General features: G+C 35.0%; 1 protein-coding gene across 1 annotated transcript; it reads right to left on the reverse strand.

Moving 5' to 3' along the window:
* Positions 1-7692: 7692 nt before the first annotated feature.
* Positions 7693-11147, reverse strand: LOC128858772 (putative nuclease HARBI1). Its single transcript, XM_054095271.1, has 2 exons — positions 9454-11147; positions 7693-8693 (listed from the first exon to the last, which is right to left on the reverse strand). The coding sequence occupies exons 1-2, from the start codon at positions 9694-9696 to the stop codon at positions 8526-8528; spliced, it is 411 nt and encodes a 136-aa protein (XP_053951246.1). The 5' UTR covers positions 9697-11147; the 3' UTR covers positions 7693-8525.
* Positions 11148-16585: the final 5438 nt, after the last annotated feature.

Consider the following 16585-nt stretch of genomic DNA (forward strand, 5'->3'; position numbering starts at 1 on the left):
AATAGACGGACGGAATACGTTTGAAGAAGACGAACTCATTAGCGGAAATAATAATTTAGGAGAATTAGACAAAATTCCCGACATAGTACGATGTCTACGGGAATTCACAGGAAATCCAGCAGACTATGGTTCCTGGAAGAAGAGCGTAGAACGTATACTAAACCTATACGAATCGATACGCGGATCGGCAAAGTATTATGGCATTTTAAGTGTTATAAGAAATAAAATAATAGGACATGCAGACATAGTGTTAGAATCATACAACACACCTTTAAACTGGACTGCAATTTCTCGTTGTTTAAATACCCATTATGGAGACAAACGCGACGTACGAACACTAGAGTATCAAATGACATCTCTCACCCAAGGTCACCTTAGTATACAAGACTTCTACCAAAAAGTATACTCTAATTTTTCACTTATATTAAACAAAATTTCTTGCCTCGAAGCAGGAAGAGAATCGCGTAATCTACTGACATCTACTTATCGAGATAAAGCTCTCGATACCTTTATAAGAGGTTTGAATGGAGATTTACCTAGGCTTCTTGCAATGCGAGAACCTCAAGATCTCCCAGAAGCACTTCAACTCTGTATAAAACTGGAAAATCAAAATTTTAGATCAGGTTTTGTTCATAACAACTTCAACCCAAGGAAAAATAACATAGGGCAAACAGCACCTCCTATTCCACCACGACGATTTAACCAACTACCAAATCGCCAACCATTTTATCCCCAACTTACTAACTGGGCACAACCAGCCCACAGAAATTATACAGAATATCCTATCTATAGAGCACCCTTGCCACCAAAACATTTTCAGCAATATCCAAATAACCAACCACGTTTTCAAAGATTTAATGAGCATAATCAATCAGCACATCCTCGACCGTTTGGTACAAAACCACTTCCAAAACCACAACCAATGGAAGTTGACCAGAGTATGCAGACTCGTCACATAAATTACATGAATCGACCAGCCCAACTTCAACAGTTTAAAGGAAAAAGGCCAGCACCTCATCCAAATGCAGACAAAAGGCAGCGAAACTTCAATATCGGGATAAAAGAATATGAAGACATGATGGAAGCAGCAGTTAACCCAGAATTCGATCAACCACTTTCAGAATATACAGACCCATATCAAACGAAATACTACGAAGGAAATCAAAACCAGAATACCCACATCGATACCGCGGAAGAATTTGATTTCACAGACGTTCATTTTTTAGAATGAGCGGCTCTTCATTACCGTATATTGAAAGCATATTAAGTAATGGAGAGATTATCAAAATATTGATAGACACCGGCTTCTAACAAAAATTACGTACAACCACACCTTGCGAAAAAAGTAATAGAAAATAAAAATCCATTTTATGCATTTTCCGTAGGAGGAAACATAAAAATAACCCACCATACATTTGCAAACCTTTTTGGAGTGAAAGACCCCCTATAAAATTCTTTATCTTGCCCACACTAAAATCTTTTCACGCAATAATTGGCAATGACTCTCTAAAACAGTTAGATGCCGTAATACACACAAAAGGCAATTTCATGTTAGTAAAAAACAGTATAAAAATAAAATTAAAACAACAATATTCACAGGACGTAAATCTCATAAATATCAGATCAGACCATATGACTCACTCTCAAAAAGAAATTATCCGAAAGTTAGCAGTTGGCTACCAAACACTTTTTAGTGAACCAAACGAGAAACTACCATTCACCACAACAGTAAAAGGCGAAATCCGCACCACAACAAATAGCCCCGTTTACACCAGATGTTACCCATACCCAATGTGCCTTAAGGACCAAGTAGGAAAACAAATAGAAGAATACCTACGAGATGGTATTATCCGACCATCGAGATCTCCATACAACTCACCGGTATGGGTTGTTCCCAAAAAAATGGACGCATCGGGAGAAAAAAAATATCGTATGGTAATTGACTATAGGAAATTAAACCTAGTCACAATACCTGACAGGTACCCAATACCAGAAATAAACGAAGTACTTTCCCAACTTGGCAAAAATAAATTCTTTTCCGTATTAGATTTGAAAAGTGGTTTCCACCAGATCCCTTTAAAAGAAGCGGATATTGAAAAGACAGCATTTTCAGTGAACAACGGAAAATACGAGTTCACACGGCTTCCCTTCGGTCTTAAGAATGCTCCTTCTATCTTTCAAAGGACGATTGACGACATTCTAAGAGACCACATAGGGAAAAGATGTTATGTCTATATAGACGACATCATCATATTCAGTAAAGATGAGGAAACTCATCTTAACGACATAAAATTAGTTTTCGACACGTTAGACAAAGCCAATTTGAAAATACAATTGGACAAGTGCGAATTTCTAAAATCAGAAGTCGAATTCTTAGGCTTCATAATATCCGGGAATGGTATAAAAACCAATCCAAAAAAGGTGGAGGCAATAATAAATTTCCCAGTTCCTCAAACCCTAAAAGATCTTCGTTCCTTTTTAGGACTATCAGGGTATTACCGTCGTTTTATAAAGGACTACGCCAATTTAGCGAAGCCTTTAACACTCCTTCTAAGAGGGGAAGAAGGACGAGTTTCCAAAAACCATTCAAAAAAAGTTTCCATCACTTTAAACCCAAAAGCAATGGAGGCATTTGAAAAACTCAAATTATCCCTCACTGCAAAAGATGTGATGCTCAACTACCCCGACTATACCAAGGAATTCCAATTAACTACAGACGCATCCAATCACGCCATTGGAGCAGTTCTGGCACAAAATGACAGACCAATAATGTTTATATCACGGACTTTGACAAAAACTGAAGAACATTACGCCACCAATGAAAAAGAGATGCTTGCGATCATATGGGCTCTAAATAATTTGCGAAATTACCTCTACGGATCAGTTAAAGTAAAAATATATACAGATCACCAACCACTTACTTACGCCCTCAGCAACAAAAATAATAACACCAAAATGAAAAGATGGAAAGCAATCCTTGAAGAGTACAATTACGAACTGTTGTACAAACCAGGAAAATCGAACGTCGTTGCCGATGCCCTATCTAGACCACCTCAAATTAATATCCTACCTACTTCTAATAATGATGACAACAATTCGCTTAGTGCAACTGTACATTCCGACGAAAGTTCCTCCCATCAATTAATTCCAGCAGTGGAAGCACCAATAAATGTATTCAAAAACCAACTATGGCTCCTAACAGGAGAAGAACCCAGTTACCAGTTTAAAATTCCTTTCCCCACCTTCCATAGACACATTATTATACAACGTGAGTACACACGTGATAACATCATTTCAATTTTCAAGAGATATCTAAATCCTACAGTAATTAATGGACTTTTCACATCCGAAGCCATAATGGCGAAAGTTCAAGAAATATACCCCCTTCATTTCAGTAACAGTAAAATTCGATTTACACAGACCAAAGTTAAAGACTTAACAGACGAAACTGAACAAGAAAACGAAATACTAAAGGAACATAAGCGAGCACACCGAAACCCTCAAGAAAACAAACTTCAACTAATACAAAAATTTTATTTTCCTAATATGAAAGCGAAGATAACAACCATAACCAAACAATGTAAGATTTGCAAGGAACACAAATACGACCGTCACCCAAACAAACCGCAATTAGCTGAAACACCTATCCCACAATACCCAGGTGAAATAATCCACATAGACATATACAGAACCGAAAAAAATCTAGTTCTCACAGCAGTAGATAAATTTTCTAAATACGCGCAAACGAGGATCATACAATCCAAAGCAATAGAAGACATCAGAGAGCCGTTGAGACAAATCATTTTCGCCTTCGGCGTACCCAAACACATAATAGTAGACAATGAGAAATCTCTTAATTCTGCATCAATCTATTTCATGCTTGAAGACCAATTGGGCATTCAAGTGTATAAAACCCCACCATATGCCAGTACAGTAAACGGACAAGTAGAACGTTTTCATTCTACTCTTTCTGAAATAATGAGATGTCTGAAAACAGACCGAATTCACAGATCCTTCATAGAACTTCTTGACAGATCAGTATATGAATACAACTACTCCATCCACTCAACAACAGGGAAAAGACCGATTGAAGTATTCTTTGGAAGAAGAGTTTCAACAACCCCAGAACAATATGAAATTGCTAGACAGGAAAACATAGAAGCACTCAGACAGAAACAAACAAAAGATTTGGAATCACATAATAAAAAAAGGAACCCACAAAAAACTTATTCTCCAGGTGATGCAATATATGTAAAAATCAATAAACGCTTAGGATCGAAACTAACTGCTAGATACAGAAAAGAAATTGTTAAGGAAGACAAAGGAAGTATAGTCATAACAGAAACAGGACGGACAGTATACAAAGCCAATATAAGGACCTAAAACAAATTTTTTCCCCCTTTTCTATATTCCCACTTTAGATTATATTTTCAAATGACAAACGCAGGATTTCGAATAATTGACTATACGAACGCACAATTAGTTACATTTAATACAGGATGGACAAGACTACAAACTGGAACATATAGGATCGTACACGTTATTAACTTAGACGAATACCAAGAGACCTTAGACTACCTTAACACTACCATACAGCAAAAAATAATTAACACTAACCCACTCCTTCCTTTCCTAAAACACGAAGTTGAAAACATCCAGAACAATTTGGATAAATTAAAAACACAACCAAAACATAATAAAAATAAACGCTCAATTAAAATATTAGGCACTGCTTGGAAATGGCTTGCAGGAAGCCCAGATTATGACGACTTTAGAATCTTAAGTGAAAAAATCAATAATGCATTGGAAAACAGTAATGATCAAATAATTATAAATAGAGTACTAAGTGAAAGAATAAAAAACATTACAGAACAATCTAATAAAATACTAAGTGCATTAAAAGATAATGAAAACATACAGCATAATGTAGCTGTTAATATTAAGTATAAGCTAGATATAATAAAGGAAGATATTGCTAACATAAATTACGCCATTCATTGGGCAAAAACAGGCACAGTAAATTCTTACATTTTTTCAAATAATGAAATAAATTTAATAAAAAGCATTCATGAAAATCAAAATAACCCCTTTAATAATATAGACGAAGCCTTAGAATTTTCTAACGTTAATGTAGCTTCAAATAACTCAGTAATATTATATGTAGTAAATATTCCCTTAACCAATAAAAATACATGCGAATCATTACTAATAAAACCAATAAAAAAGGGAAACAAAATAAATAAAATACAATTCGAAAAAATTTTAAAATGTGAAAATAAAATATTTGGAAAAAGAAATGAGTGCGAAAAGCATAACACATTAGAAATATGTAATGATAAGGACATTATTGACATAAGCAACTCCTCGTGCATACCAAACCTACTCAACAGCCATCCAGCTAACTGTACAACAATCAACAACCAACACGTATCCGCAATAGAAGCCATTTTACCAGGAATACTATTTTTAAACCAATACGAAGGGTCAGTCACATTGGACAATGAAGAAATGCGACTCAATGGATCATATGCGATCCAATTCCAAAATTCCACAGTTATCATCGACAACCAGCAATACATTTTCAACGGAATAACAGCAAACAACCCACTTCCTGCTATTCTCCAACTCAGAGGAAGAAATTCTAAGTCTTGAAATGATGAAGGAATTGCATTTAAAAAACCTTAAGCACATCGAAGAAGCAAAAAGAAGAACCTTAATATCAACAGTAACAAATTTTGGCGTATCCAGCCTATTACTAGTTCTAATAATAGGGCTAATGATGAAATTTAGACCAATAAAGGAAAATAAATTAATCGGAAAATACGTAAAACAAATACCATTGGAGAGAATGAAAACTACACAAGAAGAGGCTAACACACAGTCAACAGAATACGATGACCACACGAATAATACAGCACCATATTTCAACTACAACACGTAACGCTCGAGGACGATCGCTTTTAAGAGGGGAAGAGTTAATGCAACATTTATTCATATTTCAATATTAGTCAGCATATTCATATTTCAATATTTAGTCAGCATATTTAACCAAGTTCGTTGTACTGATTTCGTATTTCAATATTTAGTTATTTCATATCAGTTATCATATTTCAATATTTAGTCAGCATATTTCATGACTGCTTACATTGCAGCTAAATGCTTATAAATCATTTATGCTTACTTTACTGTGCCAAATAATAGAAATGCTGATCAATAAATAAATATGTAAACCAGCATAAGAAATGCTGATCAACAAATAAATATGTAAACCAGCATAAGAAATGCTGATCAACAAATAAATATGTAAACCAGCATAAGAAATGCTGATCAATAAGAATCATGTAAACCAGCTTAAGACTATTTATAAGAGGTATTGTAATTTTAAGTATCAGTGTAAAAAGATAATTGAATGAATAAAGAGCTCAGCTCTTAAATATTTTTTAAAAACTAAAATAAATTTATAATTTATTAACTTATATTATTCCATGTAATAAATCTTAATTGAAAAAAATTTCGTTTGCAAAGGAACAAATGATTGCATATTCAAATGTAAATATGATATATACATACATATGTAACACTATAAGAATTGAAGATCCAATTGAACTTTTGAACAAACATAGCTAACATAATACATATACATATGTATGTATATATTGATATACATATATTTACATACATATGTCAAAATACCAAAGCACTTGGATATAAAAATTTTCATCAAATTTGTATAGTTTTCAATTTACTAAAATGCACATACCAAGATGTGAGAGGTCGTTTTATAGTGCATTTTTTTAAATTAAATCAAAATATTAAAGTTACTTTGATTTGAAATGTTGGCGCATATAATAAATATTCAAATTATTCATCAATAATCATTTAGTTGAATAAATTTTCATTCATCAAGGGAACATACATATGTAGAAATGAACAAGCAAATTCTTTGCAAAATGCCGTCGGCTAATCGTCAATTTGATTTTCTACAGAAGCAAAAGCAGAGAACGATATGATATACAGAGACCGTTCTCTGTGTGCAGAGCCAATATAGGAAGAGAGAATTCACTGCAATCAGCTCTGTTAAACCCCGGCCGCGGTTAGACTTCATTTTTGACAATTCACACCATTCGTAGCTCGTGAGACTTCTCTATATTTAACGTTCTCTGGCAAGTGTTTTAATTGTAACAGGGTAGGGCATCGCTCAAGTGAGTGTCGCAAGAAAGCGACAGCGCAAGTTGAACATTCCAGAAAAATAGAACAGTCAAATTGTTTAGCGCTCTTTACACGATCACACTGTGTGACAAACATTTGCGGTGTGATGAGAAGTGTGAGCGTGTAAACATAAGAAATTCGTGTGTGTCACACTTGTGTGATTGTTTTCTAAAATTTTAGAAAACATGATGGTGTGACACACATGTGTGATAGTGTAAACGCTTGCATCATGCACGTAGTGTATTTTTTCAGTCGATAAGCAAAAATTGGAGAGTAACGGCATCGCGGGCAAACAAAGAAATTTGGAAGGAGTTCTTCGAAGTATATTGAAGCTATCCAGAAATCTGGAAAATTAAAAGCGAAGAATACAAAAATAAAATAAAAAAGAATGCTGCCTATGAAACACTTTTAGAAAAATATAAGGAGATAGATCCAAAAGCAACTGTGGAAAGTTTAAAATATAAAATAAACTCAATTCGCTCATGTTATCGACGCGATCTAAAAAAATTAAAGCGAAGTGAGAAATCTGGAGCAGGAGTTGATGACGTATATGTGTCATCTTTGTGGTACTTTGATGATCTATCATTTTTGGAAGAACAAGAAACACAGATGACTGGTTTGTCATCAATAGAAAATGAAGAACATGAGGACACTACTTTCGAAGACGTAAGTAAAAAGAACAGGACATTTTTATTTATTTATGCATATATTTTTATTTATAAAAAGAAAATTGAAATTACATTGATCCGACACCATTAAAGTATTCACAAAATGAGTTTCGAATTTCCTTGGCGTTGGTAGTACTATTCCGACTTTTGGTTTTTTCTATTTGCATCAAAGCAGGTTCCGACCTTTCACCTATATCATTTATCATTCGAAGATAAGATTCAGTACTTTTTGTGCTTAAAAAGTTATGTAAATAGCAAATTGCTAAAACAATTTTTGATGCCTTTTCGGGAGATAAATGTATTGTAGTCAGCAGTATTCTGAATCTGGAAGAAATAATTCCAAACGCGTTTTCAACCACCCTTCTTGCCCGTGACAGACGATAGTTATATTGTTGTTGATGCCGAGTTAGACCACTTTGGCTATAGGGTTTTATAAAATGTTCATTTTGTGCAAAAGCGTCATCTGCTACAAAAACAAACGGCAGCTCTTTTTCAAAACCAGGCGGCTTTGTTGGGGGAGGTATTTTCAATTTTCCGTCATTATACATAGCCGAAAATGTCGTATTTCCCAAAACACCACCATCAGACACTCTTCCGTTTGCTCCAGCTTCAACCATTATAAATTGATATTTTCATTGACTATGGCCATCAAAACAATACTGTAAGTCTTCTTATAGTTGAAATAGTATGCTCCAGAGTGCGGTGGTTCGTGATGTTTACATGTTTTCCATCGACAGCGCCAAGGCAATTCGGGAAATTCCACAGTTCATAAAATTCAGAAGCTACCGTTTTCCATTCTTCTTCACTTTTCGGTAACTGAAAAGATAATAGTTTTTATTTTTATTTATTATTTTTAGAATGCACTTGGCGCAAAAAAAGCCAAAACAGAATTTGGTAAAAAAGAAAAACAAGAGTTGCTTAAGAAAGCAGTCAAAGCTTTAAAAGATTCGACGCGGCCCAATGACGATGCGAGTACCTTCAGTTCGACTTGGGAAGTCCTCTTCAGGAAACTTGACCCTACTCAACAATTATTTGCGAATAAAACCATTATGGAGGTGTTGTACCAAGGAGCTTTGGGTCATTTGAACGAAAACTCCCATCAATTGTTCAACGTACCAAACACAAGATGTTCATCAAGACCTCTTTCTTATAGCGACAACTCGTCCACATGTTTTGATAAGCGAACAATGCAAAATCGTTCATCAACACCTTTTTCTTATAGCGACAACTCGTCCACATGTTTTGTTGCAAGAACAGTGCAAAATCGTCCGGAATACATAATTTCTCCCCCACTTTCGAGTCCAACGCAATTGATATCTACTCCTGCATCTCAAGTTCAGTACACCAGATTTCATAGCACAGTTCAGCCACAGCAATATCAACAAATTTCCAGCATCAATATACAACCACAGGAAACCATAAATACTCAACAATACGGAAACAACACAGAATATCGGACATTTTCGGACTTGCTAAACGACTCTGAATATTCATAAGCAAACTTTTATTTTTATTTTTTAATGATTTCAAGGACTATTTTATTTTTGTTATGCCAATTTTCATGCAATATACTTACTGAAATAAAATCTTTAAGAACTTTAATCAACGCTTCACATGTCTCAATAATTATGTTGCTTAAACTTGCAGTTGAAATATACGACTGGAATTTCAAACTTTCATAGCTCTCTCCAGTTGCCAAATACCTCAATGTTACAGAGAGACGTTCATCAGGCGAAATTGCGTCTCGCATAAGAGTGTTTTGTTTTTCTATATAAGGTATTACCTTTTCCAAAAGTTCCTTATATACAGAAGGATCCATTCGGAGAAAATTTTTGTAGTCCGCCGGGCTGGACTGTTCAAGTTCCTTTAATAAACTTATATGTGAAAAAACTGGTCTTCTTGATCGCCATTCCTTTGCACAAGTTTTTCTCTGTCTTTTTTGCTTTTTTTTTTTGTTCTATTTCGTCTTCTTCTAAAATGTCAAATACAAGTGCTGCAACCAATGCGCGTGCCATGTTGCTTCGTTCACAAATAACAGAGAAATGAAGTATGACAACATGTGTGACCGTTTAAACGAAAGCAATTTTTTTTTTCATCACACCATGTTTGGCACACAGTGTGATCGTATAAAAGGGCGCTTATCCCATATTTAGTTAATATATGTATACAGCTGTTAGTGTGTAGATCATCATGGCTCCGCGATTGAATAAAACCCGAATTTTTGCACATTTTAATGTGAAAGAAGATGATAATATTGCAATATGCAATATTTGCAACAGCAGTTTAAAAACAAATATCTAAAAAATCATTTAAGCAATGTACATAAAGTTAATATTAGTGATGATGAAACTTCAAGCAGTTCTGGTAGTGGAATTGCTAAAACTGGATTTCGTAAACAATCAGTTAAAATTGAAATTAGCAAAAAGGAATTAATTAAAAGCTATATTGAACTGGTCACAGAGGAAAGTATTCCATTTAATGTGTTAGATTCTAAAAGTATGAAAAACATTATAGATCCCATCTGTCGTGGTTTGAGTGAAAAGAGCAACAAACCGTTTACCTTAAACAGCCGAAGTTGTAAAAGTGTTTTAAAACAAGTTGCAAATAATACAAGAGAGGAAGTAAAATATCATTAAAAATCGATAGTGCATCTCGTCTACCACGTAATATATTTGCTCTTAGTGCACAATATATAAATAATTACAATATTCAATCAAGAATTCTCGGAATGGTAGAACTCAAGAGGTTGCATCACGTTCTTCCCGAAATATTGCTGCTGAAATTATGAAAATATTGAGCAAACATGGTGTCGGTCTTAATCAAGTTGTGTCCATCACATCTGATAATGGCGTAAACATGATTAAATCATCAAAAATTTTATCGCACTGCAGCGTTTTAAAAGATGATAGAGACGATGTAGATGAAAACTTGTTGAAAAACTTGTTTTCCCCATAAATAAGACATAATCGTCTTTTATGTATATATGTGTTCACACGCACACATGTGCGCGTCCAAGTTATGTATTATCCTCGTATGGTACTAAACAGCTCATTAGTGTACTTTAAATATACTGGTTTTCAATCTTCTTATTTCATATCGACTCACTCTCAATCTCAATGTAATAAAAATAAATCGATCGCTTAGAGAATGTTAGAGAGTTGCAAGTCGAGTCAGTCTTCGTCTAATATATTGTCGGAATAAGTCGATGTCAACTATTTTTTATGTTAATAAAATATATGTGAAGTTTTGACAAAAAATTAAATGGTTTTATTCCTGATATTAAACCAGGAACCGGAAACTTAAATTCCATATATAAACCGATTTTTGTCTCCTTTCTTTGTTCTTTCTACGCATGTACTGAATAATGAACGTTGAACGCATAGCAAAATAGCGCGAAAATAATGAACAAAAACATGAATGTAGGAATCGGTAAAAAGACTATAAGTGGTCAAGTTTACTAATAAACATTTATCGACAATGCAACTCTGTTGTCAATAGTAATATATCGATGAAAAGGAAAGAACTAACACGGGTTGGATCTTCCTCTTTGAGTTTGGTAAACGTTTGGTTGTCGCTAAAAATTGAATCCAATTATATTGAGTTAATCATTTGTATTTTCATAGTTATAAGTTTTCAAACATATTCATTAATAAACCTTTCACATAAAGAAACATTAATTCAAGTGCATTATCGCTTCGTTATAATGAATTCTATCGTCTTAAATTAATAACCCCACAAATTTGGTGTCAGAAGTGGGATAGACGATGAAATCGTGAAAAACTTAAAAAAAAAAATGAATATTGAAAACTAAAACATACAAGACCGTCGAACAAAAATTGCCGAGGATATTGCAAGATATATTTGTGAAGCATTTCTTATAAATCGTTAAACTTTTAAGAAATTGCGAAATTTTATGCAATTGTGGCAGTGGCAACGAAGCAAACTGGGAGAGAGAGAGAGACAACTAGTCGTGTTGGCATTTGGCTGGGAAGCACGAACAAAAGGAGAAACTGCAAATTTTGCGTGGCAAAGGCTGATATCGCAGTATCTTACAAATTTGCAAATTTTACGTGGCAGAGGCTGGAAACGAAAATTTGTAAGCAAAATCATCGGAGGACGTCTCAACTTGGTGCGACACTTAGAGGAAAGCAGATCGGTGACGTCAGCAGCGAATGCAGAGCGTGTGCAAAGAGAAGAAAAATAAGAGGAAGAAATTGGAGTGGTAACACCAAAACACGTGTAAGGTGTAGAAAAAAATCGTATTGAAATTTTATCCGAAGATATTTTAAAGTTTAAATATTGATTTGATAATACTGTTAAAACTAAAAGAAATACTTGAAAATTAACGTAACGTAAATATCAACTTGATGGTTTCGAATTAGCATCGGCAAATGTTAACATTACATATAAATTGAGAGTCTAGTTGGAAAAAGTTAACATAACCTTAACAGTTGTGGAATTGAATTTGAATTCCTATTTGAAGTACATACATTTTATAAAAAATTCCAACTAAACATTTAACAAAACTATCATAGCAAAAACCTTTAAGTTAAGCATTTATAAAACTGTTTATAAAAATAATTTAATATTTCAGTACATGTAAAGCACAAGCACAAACGAGCACAAAATGAACAGAGACGAAATATTGGCGTGTACAGTTAACGAGTTAAAAGAGAAGTTGTCGGCATTAAATTTATCAACAACCGGTAGAAAACAATCATCGCAAGACCGATTATTAGAGCATTATGAGTTGCAAGTCGATGATGAAATCCTTGATAGTTCAGTAGAGGCTGTAGGAGCAGTACGATCAACTTTTACTTTACGTGATATTGAGGATTCGCTTTCACAGTTTAATGGATCAGGTCAGCCATCTGTTGAACAATGGATTGAGGAACTTGAAGATAGCGCTTCCGCTGTGCAGTGGAGTGGTCTTCAAAAATTCATATATTCAAAACAACTGTTGAAGGGTGCAGCAAAAATATATGTCCGTAGTCAAAGTGGCATTTGCGATTGGATGTCATTAAAGTCAGCGTTACTTTCAGAGTTTGGTACAGAAGTTTCTGCAATAGAAGTACATCGTATGTTGAGAAATAGGCGTAAACGACAGAATGAGGACTATCGCGAGTATCTGTATAGCTTAATGGAAATTGGAAAGCCCGTTAGATTGGATGAGACAAGTTTGATTGAATATTTCATAGAAGGCATACCAGATTCGAGAAGCAACAAGAGTAATTTGTATCAGGCCAAGACAGTTCAGCAGTTAAAAGAACAGATTAAAGTGTATGAGAAAATCCGAAATAGTCGCCCTCAAGCATCTTCTTCAGAAAAGTCTCAAGGTGAAAATAAGGGAAAAATAGGTGACAACAACAAGGGACAGCCTAAAAAGTGTTTTAAGTGCGGTGATCCGTCCCATTTGGCAAACGCTTGTAAAAAACCTGCAAAATGCTTCAAGTGTGATCAGCCAGGGCACAAAGCAGCAGATTGTTCAGGACCACGAGTTGTAGTCAAGCAAGAAATCAACAATGCAAGCACTCTTTCAAACAATAGTAGTGGAAAATGTATTTCCAAAGATATTACCTGCAAGAATGTACTTTTCTCAGCGTTGATAGATACAGGATGTGACCTTTGTTTGATTCGAGATGATATTGTTGAAAAATTGGGAAATGTCGAATTACAAAATGAACAGCATTGTCTAATAGGTATTTGCAACAGTCAATTAAAAACACTAGGAAGCTTTGTTACAGAAGTTGAGGTTGATGGTAAGCTTTTGGAAATTACCTTTCATGTCACAAGCAAGAATGATATTAAATACTCAGCAGTCATCGGAAATAGTGTGTTGGACGTTGTAGACTTAGTTGTTTTCAAAAATTCAGTACAATTTCGCCACAAAGGAACCGACGAGTTAGAGAAAATAAGTACACTAGAGTTGTCAGATAAAGTTGCAGAACAAGACTTCGAACTATTTCAAGAGTATAAAGACTTATGCTTATTTGCTGCAACGCAAGATGCTGAGATTGATTTATCTCATCTTGATAAACCTTTAGTCGAGACAATCAAAACCCTCATTAGTACATATTTACCAGAAAACAAAAAGAAAAGCCCTGTTGAAATGAAAATATTGCTCAGTGATGAGTTTCCCGTGTTTGAACGTCCAAGACGTATGTCATACTCTGACAAGTGTATCGTTGACACTCAAGTTCAAAAATGGCTAGACGATAAAATAATTCAACCCAGCTCATCGGAGTATGCTTCTCCCATTGTTCTCGTTCCCAAAAAGGATGGTAATAAAATACTATGTTGTGACTACAGACGCTTGAATGCTAAAATTGTAAGGGATAACTTTCCAATGCCATTGCTAGATGACGTAGTTGAAAGATTGCAGGGTCATAGGGTATTCACAACGCTTGATCTTGCGAATGGATTCTTTCATGTTCCAGTCGAGCCGAGTTCAAGGAAATATACAGCTTTTGTGACTCATAGTGGTCAATTTGAGTTTCTTTTCGTTCCTTTCGGCATATCGAATTCACCAGCTGTGTTTTCACGCTATGTTCACGCAGTTCTAATAGATTTGGTACAAGATGGAACAGTAGTTACTTATATGGATGACCTCATTATTCCCTCTAAGGATACGGATGAAGGCATTCAAAAATTGAGACGTGTTTTAGCTAGAGCCGCAGAGTTTGGTTTGCAAATTAAGTGGAGCAAGTGTCAGTTTCTAATGGAAAAAGTTGATTTTTTGGGATATATAATTGAAAATGGCACAATAAAACCATCCAAGGCAAAAACATTAGCCGTTCAAAATTTTCCCATACCAAACGATAGAAAAAGCTTACAGCGATTCCTTGGCTTGACTTCATATTTTAGAAGGTTTATAGAATCGTATGCTTTAGTAGCTAAACCCTTGTCAGATCTACTTCGTAAAGATGCAAAATTTCAATTTGTCGAACACCAACTGGTTGCGTTTAGTCAGTTAAAGTCAGCATTAGTAAGCGCTCCAGTACTGAGCTTATACAATCCAAAAGCAGAAACCGAGGTACACACAGATGCTTCTATGCATGGCTATGGTGGTGTACTTCTGCAAAAGAATGCTGATGATCAACTTTATCATCCAATTCAATACCTTAGTCGCAAAACCAAACCAGCAGAAGAAAAATACCATTCTTATGAGCTTGAGGTGTTGGCAATTGTCGAGGCGTTGAAGAAATGGCGAGTCTATCTTCTTGGTATTAAATTCAAAATAATCACAGATTGTAATGCTTTCGCAATGACAATGAAAAAGCGAGGTGATATTCCTCTAAGAGTTTCGCGTTGGGCACTATTTTTACAAGATTTTAATTTTGAAATCGAACATAGAAGTGGAAGCAAAATGAGACATGTTGATGCTCTGAGTCGTGTATCTTGTCTTATGCTAGAAGATTCAATGCATCATAGACTTAAGCAGGCACAAACAATGGATGATTGGGTCCGAGCAGTGATGACAGTCTTAGATAGCAGCACGTACGAAGATTTCTATATTAAGCATGGTGTTTTATATAAAGATCCCATTAAGGAACTTATAGTTGTACCATCGCTTATGGAAGAGGAAATTATTCGATTAGCTCATAAGCAAGGGCATTTCTCAGCAAAACGGACTCAAGAAGCAGTAGAAAAAACATTCTTTATTCCACAACTATCAACGAAAGTGCCTAAAATTGTCAAGAGTTGCGTTGAATGCATTGTCTCGGATAGTAAAGCAGGAAAGAAGGAGGGATTTCTAACACCGATCAACAAAGAAGATAAGCCGCTAGGTACTTATCATATAGATCATGTTGGCCCAATAGAGCAAACTAGCAAAAATTACAACTATATTTTAGTAGTAGTGGATGCTTTCTCGAAATTCGTTTGGCTTTATCCAACCAAGAATACAGCGGCAGATGCAGTTGTAGATCGTCTTAAGAGGCAGGCAGGAGTGTTTGGTAATCCAAAGCGCATAATCTCAGATAGAGGAGCAGCATTCGTTTCGAACCAATTTAAGGAATATTGTCAAGGGCAGGGTATACAACACTTGATGATAGCTACTGGAGTTCCTCGCGGTAACGGACAAGTAGAACGCATCCATAAAATCGTTATACCAATGTTGACCAAATTATGTCACGAAAATCCTTGTAATTGGTATAAGCACGTTGATTCCGTACAACAGACAATAAACAACACGTCGCCTAGAAGTACTAAAATATCTCCGTTTAGATTGCTTACAGGTTTTGAAATGAGATTAAACAAAATACCGGACTTACAAGAATTTTTAGATGAACAAATAATTAGTGAAATAAATCAAGAGAGGGAAGAAGTTCGAAAAGAAGCACTGGAAAATATTGCAAAGATACAACAGGAAAATCGTAGGACATTTAATAAAAATCGCAAGAAAGAATTAAAGTACATTTTAAATGAGCTAGTAGCTATTAAACGTACTCAATATGGTACCGGACTAAAGATAAAACCTAAATATTTTGGTCCTTATAAAATTACAAAGATTAGGGCACACGGTAGATACGATGTGGAAAAAGTTGGAGAACATGAAGGCCCAGGTAAAACCACAACTGTGCCGGAATTTATGAAGAAGTGGGTTGATTTGGAAAATGGTTCATTCGAGTCGAACGAAGCGTCAGGATGGCCGAATGTAGGAATCGGTAAAAAGACTAGAAGTGGTCAAGTTTACTAATAAACATTTA

This window comes from Anastrepha ludens, chromosome 3 (assembly GCF_028408465.1).
Source record: "Anastrepha ludens isolate Willacy chromosome 3, idAnaLude1.1, whole genome shotgun sequence".
In the NCBI taxonomy this organism is placed as follows: domain Eukaryota; kingdom Metazoa; phylum Arthropoda; class Insecta; order Diptera; family Tephritidae; genus Anastrepha; species Anastrepha ludens.

Coding starts and splice junctions, on each gene's coding strand:
- LOC128858772 (XM_054095271.1), bottom strand. CDS start 9,696: ATGGATCCTTCTGTATATAAGGAACTTTTGGAAAAGGTAATACCTTAT. Junction 8,694..9,453: donor TTCTTAAAGATTTTATTTCA/GTAAGTATATTG, acceptor TTATCTTTTCAG/TTACCGAAAAGTGAAGAAGA.